At 33.6% G+C, this 15,515-nt stretch overlaps 1 protein-coding gene across 1 annotated transcript; it reads right to left on the reverse strand.

Moving 5' to 3' along the window:
• Window positions 1-13,378: 13,378 nt before the first annotated feature.
• On the reverse strand, window positions 13,379-14,443 carry LOC138338577 (uncharacterized). The gene is made up of 3 exons (XM_069289553.1): window positions 14,193-14,443; window positions 13,775-13,974; window positions 13,379-13,587 (listed from the first exon to the last, which is right to left on the reverse strand). Exons 1-3 carry the CDS (start codon window positions 14,441-14,443, stop codon window positions 13,379-13,381), a joined length of 660 nt encoding a protein of 219 aa, XP_069145654.1.
• Window positions 14,444-15,515: the final 1,072 nt, after the last annotated feature.

The following is a 15,515-nucleotide window of genomic DNA, read 5'->3' on the forward strand; positions in this document are numbered from 1 at the left end:
AGGTAACATCATGGATCAACCTTTAGCTTGTTTTTATTTGTATAGTGCAGGATCAGTTGAAGCGATAAATTTAAAATAAACTGTTGAAAGGGTCTTAAGTTTCGTTACACTGATTTGTACTTTTTATATAACTTAAATAACATTTATCGTGGGATCAGTTGTAACCCCAATTATTTTCAGGACATAATGAAAGAGAAGTTGAGTAAAAGCAATACACGTGAGGAACAATTTCATGGCAGTGTTGCTGACTAAGAACAATCTCATGAAAGCTCTACTAGACAGGGTACTTGATTTTAAAGTTTTAAACTCATTTTATATACATTAGATTTTGAATAAATTCTTTTCATCTACTGTGATGATTTTTACTAGGTTCCCGATCCCAAAAGTGACAATGAACAAGCACCTATAAAAATTACTCAAGGCGTTTATCATTCCTGATTTTTTTTGTAAATCATCCTTCCTAATTCATTCTTTTCTTGTTTTCTTGCGATTTTATCTTTTAAAAATCTCTTCTCTCATTGTTATGTAAAACTTTTCAATTATGCTCCCAGTAATTTTTTCATACCATATATTTTTTAGTAGATTAAATTTGATTTTGTGATCGACTTATCTTTCTCTTTTATTTCTTGCAGCACAACAAGTTCTTCTACTGATCCTTCACATATTACATATTATCGTGAGCCAAGTTTTCCTACTCTCACGGACTTAATTTTCTTGTCTATTCAATTTTGAATGCATTCTTTTTTTAAAGCCATGTTGTAATTCTTTTTTTTACCTCTTATATAAGAAAGTTGATGTATTAACTTTAATTGTTTTTCTTTGAAGTTGTTTGAGTTTGGTTATTCTTTCTATTACTATTTTTATATTTATTTCCATAGTTATACATATAAATTGAGGTAAATCTAGAGAGAATTATAATCTTCACAATAATTTCCACTTAAATAAGTCCCAGTTTTAGGCATATATATATACATACATAAAAGATAACCCTAGGACCACCTGTGTAGCGCCATCACAAATAAGGGTTCCCCTTTAAATTTATCTATTACAAAAACTAATCGTCCCTTTCATGAAAAGTTGTGAATTTATGAAAAATTGTTCCCTTTAGGAAGAGTTACGATTTTTATGAAGTATTGCGACTTTTATGAAAAATTATGACTTTTATGTAACATTGTGACCTTTTCGAAGGGTTGTAACTTTTCCAAAGAGTTGTGACCTACACTTTATTTAATATAAATAGAGGGATTTTCTTCCACTATTATTTTTAGGTTTTTTTTCATTATAGGTTAGTCGAATTGAAATATATTAATTATGTTTCTTATGAAGTTGTTTCATTCCTAAAAAAAATTTCTCCTACTTCAAAGAGATTAATCTTTGCTATAACTCGAGTTATTCATGTAACTATGTCAATTTCTTTTTACAATTTTTGTGACCTTTTTAAAATAATGCTAAAAATTTCAGCAAGGATAACTGAAAAGCGGCCTTCTCTTTCTTTCCATCCTACAAGTTTCTTCATATAAATAAAGAAAAATTATTTTAATCGCAATGTGACATTATTACTCTATCACCTCTCAGCCCATAACTCATAATACTGTTGAAATTGTTCAATTCATAATATTTGGTTCTTTAAAGTCAAAATATTTAATTCAGCCACTATTATTTGTATATTTTTTTTCTCTATAGGAGAGTTTAATTTAGATATATTAATTAAGCTTCTTATGAAGTGTGTTTCAATCCTCAAAGTTTTCTTCCTCCTATCTAATGAAGTTTATTTACCGTAAGTCATAGTAATTCATGTATCTATTGCAAGAAAATATCTATTTTGTTGTCTTTTTTTAAAAAAATCTTTGTTAAAAATCCCAGTTAGGATGATAAAAAAAAATATTTTCTGTTTATCTATTTCTATAGTATTATTTGTATACTCTTTTGAAAAATTTCTTGTGGGTTGTGCAATATTTGATACCACGGAACAATAAATATGTGATAATTAAGACACAATCAATGCTGAAGGTTGTTAAAAGAACCAAACAAATTGCTCTCTTCTTTGTCACAGTTATTATATTATTTTTATTGCTCATTCTTAGGTACAAACATTCTATATGCAATTTCAGCCTTTGAATATTAGTATACAGACAATCAATTCACTTCTTTTATCGCAAGTTAACTAATTTGTCATATTTCTTCATCTCTTCTTTTTAGGCATAATAAGGGATCAAGTTTTCCTGAAACTAACAAATGTCCAAAATACACTAAAACAAAAATACTTTTTATGGGCAATAAATATGCACATAAACAAAGAGTGCTAGAGACTTTACCTACATTAATTAATTGTCATTATTTCAATGTTGATAGGATACATACCGACAAACTATCTTCTTGAAAAATATGTTAAGCAACATGCATTTTTCTTCTTGATTGTTAGGAGAGTAAGGTTGTGTTTATTATTATTTGTGGATATTTATGAGTACAAGCACTCTTAAAATTATGCTTTGAGATTTTAATCTATTATGTGTAAAAATTTTGGTTTAGATTATCAATTTATGAATGATGTCGCCTACTGATTGGTTAATAACGATATTAATTCTTTTAACTGCTTAATATAACTATAGAAATAATTATTGTTCAATTCCATATAAGTTGGGTTGGTGATATGTAAACTAAGGAATAGTAATGACTATTCTGAGTCGAAGAGGAATATATTTACAATACTAATAACCAATTTAGGGTTATAAGAAAGGAGCCGAAGGTCCTCCATTTTAATTAGTTAATTAATTTCTTGCATAGATGTGATGTTCCACTTTACTTGGGAGTGTTATTCGAGGATTTTTGGTTTCTTCTTTAATGTTTGATGTTATTCTTTATCTGTTCTTGAAATTTAAAAAATTTTCATTACTTGTGACCAACTATTTCCATGGAGATTTCTTCGACTTTTTTCTTATACTTAAAATATGTGTATGACTCATAAATTTTGTATAAGAAAATTAAAAAACATAATATAGCACTTTTAAGATTTTGGATTGCCTTAAGATAAATGATATTTACAATGTAGTGTATATATCGAAAATCCAAATATTATCAAATGATCAATGTGTCATTAAATATGAAAGCTTCACTGGCAATACTATGGGCATTTACGGGCACTCTATATTAATGTCATCAAAGCCTTAAGTGACACTGGATTCAATGAAAATAGATTAAATGCCGGTAAAAGTATTTATGGAGATAAATATTGCCGCTAAAAGGAAAATTAAATTCCACTAAAAGTCTATTTTGTTGTAGGTTTACTTTTTAAGAGAATGCGAACTGTATTTTTTTTTCACCAAATATTTTTTTGTTTGATAAAATGTGTTATTGAACTCAATGCATGTATTGGGTGTCAAAGGAACTACTTCATAAAAAAAGAATACGAGTGGATCAGTTAGAGACTCTAAACTGAAAATTCATTTCAGTTTGTGCATCTGAAGTTAAGTGATGAAACTACAAGCCAGCTGATTGAAAAAAGAAGGCTGAAAACATCAACTCAATAAAATATCATGTTGCTTCTTTTTCTTGTCTCTATATGCTAAAAGAGAATATATATAATTCTCTCAATGCACCTCCTTCAAATTTATATTGCACAAACCAGTATCTGCTGATACCAACAACTTGCAGCACCATTTTCCATTAAATGCATTGTTCTGTATCTTTTAATGTGGACAATTAGAAGGTAGGGTTTCTGAACATTGTGATGTGACGTGTGATTTGAGAATAATACTAACAAATGTGGGCTTTAGGACAAAATACTCTTAATAATTTTTTAATTGCTACATTATAAGTCTCTTTGTCGTTGAAACAAATCAAAGATGTTTTAAAATTTTCATTAAATGTATATTGAATGGTCTTTCATTTAACCTATAATTCATATTTGAAGAATGGAAAAAGCAAAGTCCTGCAGGTTCCTCTTAGAAATTAACCCCTGAGAGGGAACATGTGGCAGTTCTACAGTACAGTGTTCATAACATTAATTATAAGTACTTACGGTCAAAAAAAGTTACATCATATGTAATTTCTGATAACATTGCTTATTTTGAATTTCGTTATACGAATTATTGTCCAGATGTTCCAATTTAAGCATTGGGTAAAGAAGTGACATTTTTTTACCAACAACCAAATTTTCTTTTTGAATCACCAAATATTCTTCCTCCATGTCCGGTCAGCAGTGATTGATCTTATCAGGAGAGTGATGAGAATTATAAGTCTGATAAAGATAGTAAGGGTCAGGAGAATGATAAGTCTGATAAAGAGAATGAGGGTGATGAGGGGCAGTTATATCAATTTGAGATATTAAACTTCTATATTTTTTGGAATTCTTTGATCGTAATTTAGTTTATTTTGGAGTTATATGAAGTTTATTTTTGCATAGTTTAATGTATATGTTGAAAATATTGTGTTATTTTGGTTGGACGAAGTTTATCTTAAAATAGTTTATTTGGAATTCATTGGGTTGGATGAATTTTATTTTGAAATAGTTTATATGGAATTCTTTGGGTTGTTTTGAAATTAATTATTTGATAAAAATACTCACTTCGGAAGGTGAGAATCTCAAAAATTGAAAATAAGGATACCGACCTCCTGAGGTCAAAACATCAAAATAAAAATATGCCGATCTTTTTTTTTTTATAGATTACCGCTTCTTAACTAACTTTTGACTTGATTTATCTAGAATCTACACCATAATTATAATTTATTAGGGGAGAGTGCGAAGAGAAAGTCGATATTAGCAATTTGAAGGCATAAAACACAATTGAGGATGAGGATCATTGTTGGAGAATGTAGATGTTGGATGAATCGTTTTACAAATGACTCTTGAATATTTACAGATGATCTGTTATAGATTTTTATCCAAAAATATTAACCCCCTTAAATTTTAAACTAATATTATTTTAGTTCTACATAAATGAAAATATTTATTCACGTGGACAGTTACTTGTCATCTTTTTTTAATACAACCAGTAAATAGGTTGGCGCTTCGCCCGGTTATAATATTATTATTTAACATCTCCTAGTATAACTTTTTTTTTTGTAGTTTGACGTTATAGTCTTTTTATATTAATCTATTTTCAAGAGTATAGAGGTTATTCAATTCTAGTTTATCATTTGTTATATTAAAAGAAAAGGTAAAATTACAAATGATAACACTATTTTATCCTAGTTTACGTAATTTAATTTTACCATGGTTACATAGTGCCTTTAATTAGAGAGTCAATTAAATATTTTCTTAATATTTTTTTGCAAGTATCGTTAGTATAACACTATAAATTAATTTCACAATATTGAATTTTTAAAAAAATAATATTTATAAAACTAATATGTTTAACAAGAGCAAAGGTTCCATAATCATATCAATAGGTAATATGTAGTCATTATGTGTTTGAGAATTAAGATGAAATCTTCCAAAATCAAAATTCAATATGTAATATAGTTATTATAATGTTTTGGAATTGAAGTTTTGCACAAACAAAACATTAAGGATCCTTGAAAAGTATGAAAGAGACGTAAGGGATAATGGGGAAAAAGTTCTAAAAAAGTACTTTGGTGTGAGAGAGTAGTCATCATTCTGTATCATATAATTATAATTAATTTCTAGTTTTAATTCTATCATTTGACTTTATATTTTTGCTCGTATTAATATTAACATTATTATGACAACAAAATATATCATATAAATTCTTAGTCTTGATCGCTTGTAGGGGAAAAAATTTCTTTGGAGAATATTGTAAATAAATTTACTCTAAAAAAAAGTTATTTGTGAAATTGGATTGTTTGAATTACATATAGTTTGTACTAACAAATACTTATAACAATAACTTTACAAAAACATAAACAACATTATTTAAAACATGTAGTAAAACCCAACAATTAATTTTATTACCATATATTAATGACTATAAAAATAAGATATCAGGATTTCTAACAATAGAATGAAACAAAAAAATGAAAAAATCGAGTCCAATGAAAAAATACATAGCACTTTAAAGATTTTGGAGTTCCTCAAGATAAATGATCTTGACAATGTAGTGTATATATATCGAAAATCCAAATATTACCGAATGAACAATGTGAGCTTAATAACTTACAGTTCCCACAGGTAATTTACCTAGTTTATAACTAAGAAAGTTTTACAGGCAATATTATTGGTCTTTACTGGCACTCTATATAAATTTAATTAAAGTCTTTAGCGATATTGGATGCAATTATAATCGATTAAATGCCGCTAAACATTTTTGTGGAGATAAATATTGCCTCTAAAAGAAAAATTAAATGCCACTAAAAGTCTCTTTTTGATCTAGTGTTACATTTTAAGAGAATGGGCGCTGTAATTTTTTGTGACCAGATCTTTTTTGTTTGATAAAATATGTCATTGAACACAATGCATCTAATGGGTGTCAAAAGAACTAATTCATAAAAAAAGAATATGAGTGCATAAGTTAGTGACTGACTCTCAACTAAAAATTCTTTTCAGTTTGTGCATCTGAAGTTGAGTGGTGAAACTACAAGCCAGCTGATTGAAAAACAAAAGGATGAAAACCTCAATTCAACAAAATATCAGGTTTCTTCTTTTTGTTTTCTCTATATGCTAAAAGAGAATACATAGTAATGTTGTAAATGCACATACTGCAAATTTATATTGCACCAATCAGTATTTGTAGATAACCACAACTTGCAGCACCATTGTCTATTTTTATGTTTTGTTCTGCATCTTTTAATGTGGACAATTAGAAAGTAGGGTTTCTGAACTTGGTGTTGTGATGTGTGATATTATTAGAATAATACTAACAAATGTGGGCTTTAGGACAAAATACTCTTAATAGTTTTTTAATTGCTACATTATAAGTCTCTTTGTCCCTGAAACAAATAAAAGATCTTTAATAATTTTCATAAAATGTTGATTGAATGGTCTTTCATTTAACCTATACTTCATATATGAAGAATCAAAAAAGCACAGTCCCGCAGTTTCCTCTTAGATCTTTACCCCTGATAGGGAACATGTGGTAGTTCTACAGTACAGTTTTTATAACATTAATTATAAGTACTTACGGTAAAAATTAATTACATCATATGTAATTTCTGATAACATTGCTTATTTTGAATTTCGTTATAGAAATTACTATCCAGATGTTCCAATTTAGGCACTGGGTAAAGAAGTGAAATTTTTTACCAACAACCAACTTTTCTTTTTGAATCACGAAATATTCTTCCTCCATGTCGGTCAGTAGTTATGGATCTTATCAGGAGGGTGATGAGAATGATCAGTCTGATAAAGAAGTTAGGATCATGAGAATGATAAGTCTGATAAGGAGAATGAGGGTGATGAGGAGTAGTTGTATCAATTTGACATGTTAAACTTCTATATTTTTGGAATTCTTGATCGTAATTTAGTTTATTTGAAGTTGTATGATGGTTATTTTTACATAGTTTAATGTATATGTTGAAAATATTGTGTTATTTTGGTGGATAAAGTTTATCTGAAAATAACTCATTGGAATTCATTGGGTTAGATGAATTTTATTTTGAAATAGATTTTTTGGAATTCTTTTGGTTGTTTGAAATTTGTAAGAGCTACCCCGAGACGCGGACACCGAACCTAGGACTATAAGTGATCCCAAGCTACCCCTATTGGCATGATAATTAGCATACTAAAGATAATAAACTATTGCGGAAGCTAAATCATACTAAGAATGAAAAGATGTGGAATACCCATATTCTATAATTGAGATATTTGAATACAATGAGTTTATTACAAAAGAAATACTAACTCAATTCTAAGCTGAATCTAACTATGTCTGAAAATAGCCTCTAAACTAGACTAGAAATACTGGGACAAGCCCCAGCTAAATCTAGCAAAAACTGAAACAAATGACTAAAGACTGAAATGAAACTCATGACTGTTGTCCTCAGAGAATGAGGACTTACCATTGAATTTGCTGAACTAGAAATCGGGAAATCGATCTATGCTTGATGTGGATGCTGATAACGTGAACCTACATCACGAGAAGATGTAGCGCACGTATGCGTCAGTACTTGAAAGGTACTGAGCATGTAAGATAGAGTACAACTGAAATAAAACATAACAGAACAAGCACAAAAATAAGTGTAATAATCTGAACGTGATGTGCTTATTTCTGAGCTAACTGGATGTAATGACCATTTTATAATATGCTGAAACTGAATACTTAATATAGTGATAAATGGTCAATGCATAGAGTCTGACTGAACTGTGGGAGCTACTAATAACCGATAATAAAACTACATGAGCTAAATGTGGAGTCCGATGTATAAGCCCCATCGAGAGGACCCAATATACCCTGCCAAAGGTATAAAGGTATGCTGGTGTGATCACTAAACTGATTGCCCATTAAGGGGACGTACAACCTACTCGGTTAGTAGTATAAGGACTATTGAGTATCCTAAACCCTAGTCCAACTCGGTATTATGCTACTCCCAATGAATTATGTAAATACACTGATTATATCTGAATGTTTTTAAATACTGGATAGCTCGAAATTGAACATGCAAACTGAGAATGCAACAAATAATCTGGTAATTATGCATTTATAACTAAGACATGTATATCTGAAGTGTCCGAAATATATGACCTAGCATGTGTAATTCAAGAACTCAAGAAATACAAAGATAAGTTTCTGTAATTCATGTGATAATCAGAGTAGTAACATGATAATCTTACTTGGAACATATATTTAATAAATTCATGAAGTTATATCAAAGTTCAAGAAACCCTAGGATTAATCAAGATAAGAGAATCAAGAACTAACTAAAATTAAGGACCTAATGGGTTAAAGGAACCCACTAGTGAAATCCCATATACTTGGTGATGATTTTTACGGAAAAATACTTAAGTTTCAGGGCTAGAACTTTTGGAGCTTGTGGTGTTCTTGAACTAGGGTTCTTGAACTTTTTTCTCCTCTCTTGCTTCTAATTTTCTATGTTTTGATTTAAAAATTTGACAGGAATATGGTTTTAATTATATTTCTAGGCTTAAACTGACTAAAATCTAATGATACGGGGTCAATAAGGCATAACTTAGTTTTTAAACAGAGTGGGAAACGTCAAAAAGACCCCTAAGAAAGTTGTTGTCGGGCCTCACGACGGCCAGGATTGACGGTCCATCGTGTGCCCGACGCCCCGTCGTTGGGTCCGTCGTGAGGGCTTGTTCAACAGGCCTTTACTGAAATGGGCATAACTTTTTACTCAGAGGTCTAATTTCAGCAAGGTTGGTGGCTATGGAAATATAATTCAATTATATTTCCATGGGTAGTTCATGGAAGATCTATTTCATTTTGTGTTAAGAATTATGATCATTTTAAGTTGACCCAACTTCATTTTCCCTTAACTGGCTGCAAATTTTTCACCTACAGTCATACCTACATACCGTAGGTCTACCTACGAACCATGTTGGTCATCCATAGCTCTTGCCAGAGAGTTGTTGAAGGGAGTCTTTATTGACAATAACGGACTATGGACCGTCGATTGACCTTCGAACCGGAAGTTCGTCCGTCGTCCAAGACTTAACCAATTTTCTAGGCAAAATTTTTTAAGAGTTTCTTATCCCATCGACGGTAGTGCAGGACGGACCATGGTTCAGGCTATGGTCTGTTGATGCCACCATTGGTATCACCTGCAGCTTTTTTTGAAAAAATAATTTTTGGTCTATTTTGACTACGGGGTGTTACATTATCTCCCCCTTGGGAACATTCCTCCTCGATTGAAGACTAAACTAGCTGAAATAGAGGGAGAGAGATGTAAACCCCACTACTAAACACTGAGAACAGAGTTTTGACTGAATTGAGTTCTGAGTACATGCAATTACGCCAAAAATGAAAGTACAAACTGAGAGAACATGATTTTAAAACAGAATTTACGCATGAATGACTGTAAAATTGAAGAGGAACTACTATCTCAAGCTGAAGTGGAATCGGAAGGAAAAAGGTAAGGATACTTAGCTTTCATGGCTGCTTCTGCTTCCCAATTAGCTCCATCTAGGGACTGACTCCTCCACAAAATCTTTACTGAAGTGACTTCTTTGTTTCTCAACCTTCTAACCTGATGATTAAGAATCTCAACTGGTACATCCTCAAAAGAAAGACTATCTTTCACTGACACACTCTCTAATGGCACTATAGAGGCTGGGTCACCCACGCAATTCTTCAAGAGTGAGATGTGGAAGAACGGATGCACTTCTGCAAATTTTGCTGGCAACTCTAACTCATATGCCATCTTTCCACTCCTTTTCAAGATCTTGTAATGGCCTACATATCTAGGACTAAGCTTTCCTTTATTTCAAAATCTCATCACCCATTTCATAGTTGAGACTTTCAGAAAAACTTAATCATCAACTTGGCACTCTAGTTCCCTTCTCCTTACATCTGCATAAGATTTCAGACGACTTTGGGCTTTCTTAGGTCTATCTCTAATGAGTTGCACGTTCTCCATAGCATAAAGGACTGAATCTGGCACTATACAAGCTGCTTCACCTACTTTAAACCAACAGGAGATCTACATCTACGCCCATATAAAGACTCATAAGGGGCCATCTGAATACTTGAATGGTAGCTATTATTGTAGGCAAACTCAATAAGAGGAAGGTGCTCATCGAAACTACCTTTGAAATCGATCACACAAGCTCTTAACATATCTTCTAAGGTCTGAATGGTATGCTCTGCCTGCCCATCCGTCTGTGGATGAAATGTTGTACTAAGGTTAACATGATTACCAACACCTTTTTGAAATGAATTCCAGAAATGAGAGGTAAACTGAGGACCTCTATTAGAGATGATAGACAAAGGAACCCCATGCAACCTCACAATTTCAGTAAGGTAAAGCTTGGCATAGTCTTCTGCCATATATATAGTCTTGACCGCTAAAAAGCGAGAAGACTTAGTGATCCTATCAACTATCACCCAAATTGAGTCATGCTGTCTCGGAGTACGAGGTAACCATGTGATGAAATCCATATTGATCACATCCCACTTCCAAGTAGGAATATTGATCACTTGAGTAACACCTCCGGGTTTCTTATGTTCTACCTTGACTTGATGGCAATTGGGGCACTTACTTACAAAGTCTGCTATATCCCTCTTCATGCCATTCCAACAATACACTTCCAACAGATCGCGGTACATCTTAGTTGCACCTGGATGAATAGAATACCTTGAGTTATGAGCTTCTACAAGAACATGCTACCTCAACTCTCCACATCAGGAACACACAATCTACCTTGGTAGTGAAGTACACCATCTCCCCCTTGAAATAAAACCTCCACTCTCTGATTGTTCACTGCACCCTTTATTTCAAGCAAGATTGGATCAGTCTCTTGCTTTTCCTTAACCTCCACTACAAAAAATAATTCTTCCCTATTCTTAATAGTCACACCACTGTCCGATATCCTCATAAGGCGAACTCCCAACCGAGCAAGCCTGTGAACATCCTTAACTAGCTCCTTTCTTTTTTCCTCAACATGGGCTACACTACCCATAGATTATCTACTAAAAGGATCGGCCACTATATTTGCCTTTCCAGGATGATAATGCCCACTCATATAAAAATCCTTAAGGAACTCAATCCATCTCCTCTGGCGAAGATTCAACTCTTTCTGGGTGAAGACATACTGAAGGCTCCTATGATCGGTGAGCACATCAACATGAACACCATACAAGTAATGTCTCCATATCTTGAGTGCAAACACCATTGCAGTTCTAGTTCATGAGTTGGATAGTTCTTCTCATGCACATTAAGCTTTCTAGAGGCATAAGATATAACCTTATCTCTTTGCATCAACACACAACCAAGGACAACTCTGGATGCGTCGCAATAGATCATATAACCATCTGAACCCTCTGATAGAGTCAAGACATGAGTGTTAGTCAATGTAGTTTTGAATTCTGCAAAGCTTTTCTCACAATCATTGGACCATTGGAATTTCACCATCTTCTGAGTCAACCTAGTCAATGATGAGGCTATGGATGAAAATCCTTCTACGAACCTTCTGTAATAACCTACTAGACCTAAGAAACTTCTAATATATGTAGCAGATGTAGGTCTGGTTTATTGTTTGACTGCATCTATCTTTTGTGAATCTACGCGGATCCATTTGCTAGATACAATGTGACCAAGGAAAGCAACGGATTGCAACAAACACTCACATTTAGTAAACTTAGCGAATAACTGGCGATCTTTGAGAGCCTACAAAACAACTCTCAAATGACTTGCATGTTGTTCCTCTCTCTTAGAGTAAATGAGAATATCATCAATGAAGACGATAACGAACAAGTCTAAGTATTGTTTGAACACTCTGTTAATCAAATCCATGAAAGTTGCGGAGCATTGGTTAGTCCAAATGACATAACTACAAATTCATAATGACCATACCATGTTTTGAAGGCTGTTTTTGGAATGTCACTATCTCTGACTTTGATCTGCTGATAACCCAATCTGAGGTCTACCTTTGAGAAACGACTAGCACCCTAAAGTTGGTCAAACAAGTCATCAATCCTGAAATTTGGATAATTATTCTTGATTGTGACCTTTTTCAACTTTCTATAGTCAATGCAGAATTTGAGAGAACCATCTTTCTTCTTTACCAACAATACTGGTGCACTCAATGGTGAAATACTCGGTCTGATGAAACCCTTATCAAGAAGGTCTTTCAACTTCTCTTTCAATTCCTTAAGCTCTGCTAGAGAAATTCTGTAAGGAGGAATAGAAATAGGCTAGGTATCTGGAAGGACATCAATTCCAAAGTCGATTTCCCTTTCGGGAAAAACGCCGAGAAGATCTTTTTGAAATACTTCTGGAAATTCACAGACTACTGGAACTGACTCAAGAGATGGGGTTTCAAGGCTAGAATACTTAACCCGGCATAGATGATAGAGATAACCCTTAGATATCATCATTCTGGCCTTAAGGTAAGAAATCATTCGACCCATAGGCACTAGGCTACTACCCTTCCATTCTATGATTGGTTCGTCTGGAAACTGAAAATGAACAATCCTAGTTCTACAATCGACTGAGGCATAAAATGAATGTAACCAATCAATGCATAGAATGACATCGAAGTCTACCATTTCATACTCTACTATACTTTTGAAGTCACTTTCTGAGATACTATGACAGGGAAATTTCTGTATACGCGTCAAGCTATAATTGGGTTACCGACTAGAGTAGAGATTGAGAAGGGTTCTGAGAGAGTTTTTGGACTGACACTGAATTGGACTGCTATATAAGGAGTTACAAAAGAAAGAGTTGCCCCGGGATCTAACAATGTATAAACATCAAGGTCAAAGACTCGTAACGTACCAATGACTACATCAGGAGAACCTTCCTAATCCTGCTGAGCATAAAGAACATAAAGTCTGTTTAGGCGCTGACCGCCACCTGTACCAGCTGAGTTACCTTGCTGATTTGGGCGACTTGCTGGTGCTGCTGAATTTGTAGACTGAGCTCTACCATTACCACCTCCTTGACCCTGTCTAGAAGGACAATCCCTCAACCTGTGACGAGACTGACCACATCCAGAAAATCCTTCTTTTCCTTCAAGAATTGTTCTTACCACACTTAGGGTAAGTGGGGTAAGTGTTGGTGCCTGAAACACTTTCCCGAGACTTAGAGCCTAGTGCTCTGCCCTTCTGGTCATACCTATTCTTAGAGAATAGAACACTAGCTGCAAAAGGGGATGGAGTTGAAAACTCTTGTTGACCCTGCGAGCGATTTCAACCACCTGATTTCTGCTGAGAATAGTCATAGTTCCCTGTCGTAGAATTCTTATTTTCCTTAGAATATTTCCTAAGCTTAGCACCCTCAACATGGTGAGAATGAGTCATAAGCCTAGAGATGTTCATATCTCCCATCAACATAGCATTTCTGCACTCTATCTTCACCAAATTTGATACTCCATACAATAACTTATTCATCTGAGCCCTGGAGTCAGCATCATGTGAGGAGCATACTTGGAGATTTGGTTAATCTTCAGCCCATACTCTTGCATTGTCATGTTTCATTGCCTAAAGTTCATGAATTCTTGGGCCTTAGCTTCTCTCAACTCTATTGGGAGAAACTTGTCGAGAAAAGTCTCACTGAAGCAATCCTTAGTAAAAGGAGTTGCATTTGCACCCCTATTCTCCTTCTACTGAGTGTACCAGATATGAACCACGTCTTTCAGCTGGTATGATGCCAACTTAACCCGATATTTCCCATTAACCTGCATCACCTCAAAGATCTTCTTGATTTTGTCCAAGAAATTCTGAGGATCTTCATTAGTCGATGATCCTAAGAACTCAGGCGAATTAATCCTAGCGAATTCACGGACTCTTGTTGCTCCTGATCCACTATTTTCATTTATAGGATTATGAACCCGATTTTTCTTGTGGGTCATACTTTGAGCCAACATTTGTATGACATTCCTGAACTCAGCATTGGAGACCTCTTAATCTGGGATTGGGGGAGCTGCGTTTGCATTCCTGGCATTCACATTCCTAGCTTTAGATCTACGAGGAGGAATGATCTGAAACGTAGAACGTCAACTTAGAATGGACTAAGATCATACCTTACGCACGATAAGAGAAACAAGAAAGTGAAGTTTTTCCTAAAACACTTTATAACCTCCCTAACATTAGATGTGGTGCACTTCACACCCATTAAAAGGACTCTACTTATTGCGGCTTTTTCAGACATCTTAGGACTCTTGAACTTAGTGCTCTGATACCAAGTTTTTTCACGCCCCAAGCTACCCTCGAGACGCGGACACGGAACCTAGGACCACATCTGATCCCAAGCTAACCGTGATGGCATGATCATGAGCATACTAAAGATCATAAACTATTGCGGAAGTTAAATCATACTTAAAATGAAAAGATGGGGAATACCCATATTCTATAACTAAGATAATTGAAAACAATGAGTTTAATAAAAAAGAAATATTAACTTTATACTAAACTGAATCTAACTATGTCTGAAAATAGCCTCTAAACTAGACTAGAAATACTAGAACAAGCACCTGCTAAATCAAGCAAAAACTGAAACTAAATATATAAAGACTAAAATGAAACTCATGACTGTTGTCCTCGGAGAATGAGAAGTCACCATGAATCTGCTGAACTAGAGATCGGGAAATCAATCTATGCGTATATGGATGTGAGAACCTGAACCTACAAGACAATAAGATGTAGCGCACGTATGCGTCAGTACTTGAAAGTTACTGAGCATGTGGGATAAAGTACAACTGAAATAAATAAAAACTAAACAAGCACAAAAACAAGTATAATAATCTGAACGTGATGTGCTGAATTCTGATGCAATGACCAATTTATAATATTCTGAAACTGAATACTTAATATACTGATAAATGGTCAATGCACAGAGTCTGACTGAACTGTGAGAGCTACTAATAACTGATAATAAAACTACATGAGCTAAATGTGGAGTCCGATGTATACGCCCCATCGAGAGGACCCAATATACCC

Source organism: Solanum lycopersicum, chromosome 9 (assembly GCF_036512215.1).
Source record: "Solanum lycopersicum chromosome 9, SLM_r2.1".
NCBI classification, from domain to species: Eukaryota; Viridiplantae; Streptophyta; class Magnoliopsida; order Solanales; family Solanaceae; genus Solanum; species Solanum lycopersicum.

Coding starts and splice junctions, on each gene's coding strand:
- LOC138338577 (XM_069289553.1), bottom strand. CDS start 14,443: ATGTTGGCTCAAAGTATGACCCACAAGAAAAATCGGGTTCATAATCCT. Junction 13,975..14,192: donor AAAGACGTGGTTCATATCTG/GTACACTCAGTA, acceptor TGCTGACTCCAG/GGCTCAGATGAATAAGTTAT. Junction 13,588..13,774: donor CTATTCTCAGCAGAAATCAG/GTGGTTGAAATC, acceptor CAATTCTTGAAG/GAAAAGAAGGATTTTCTGGA.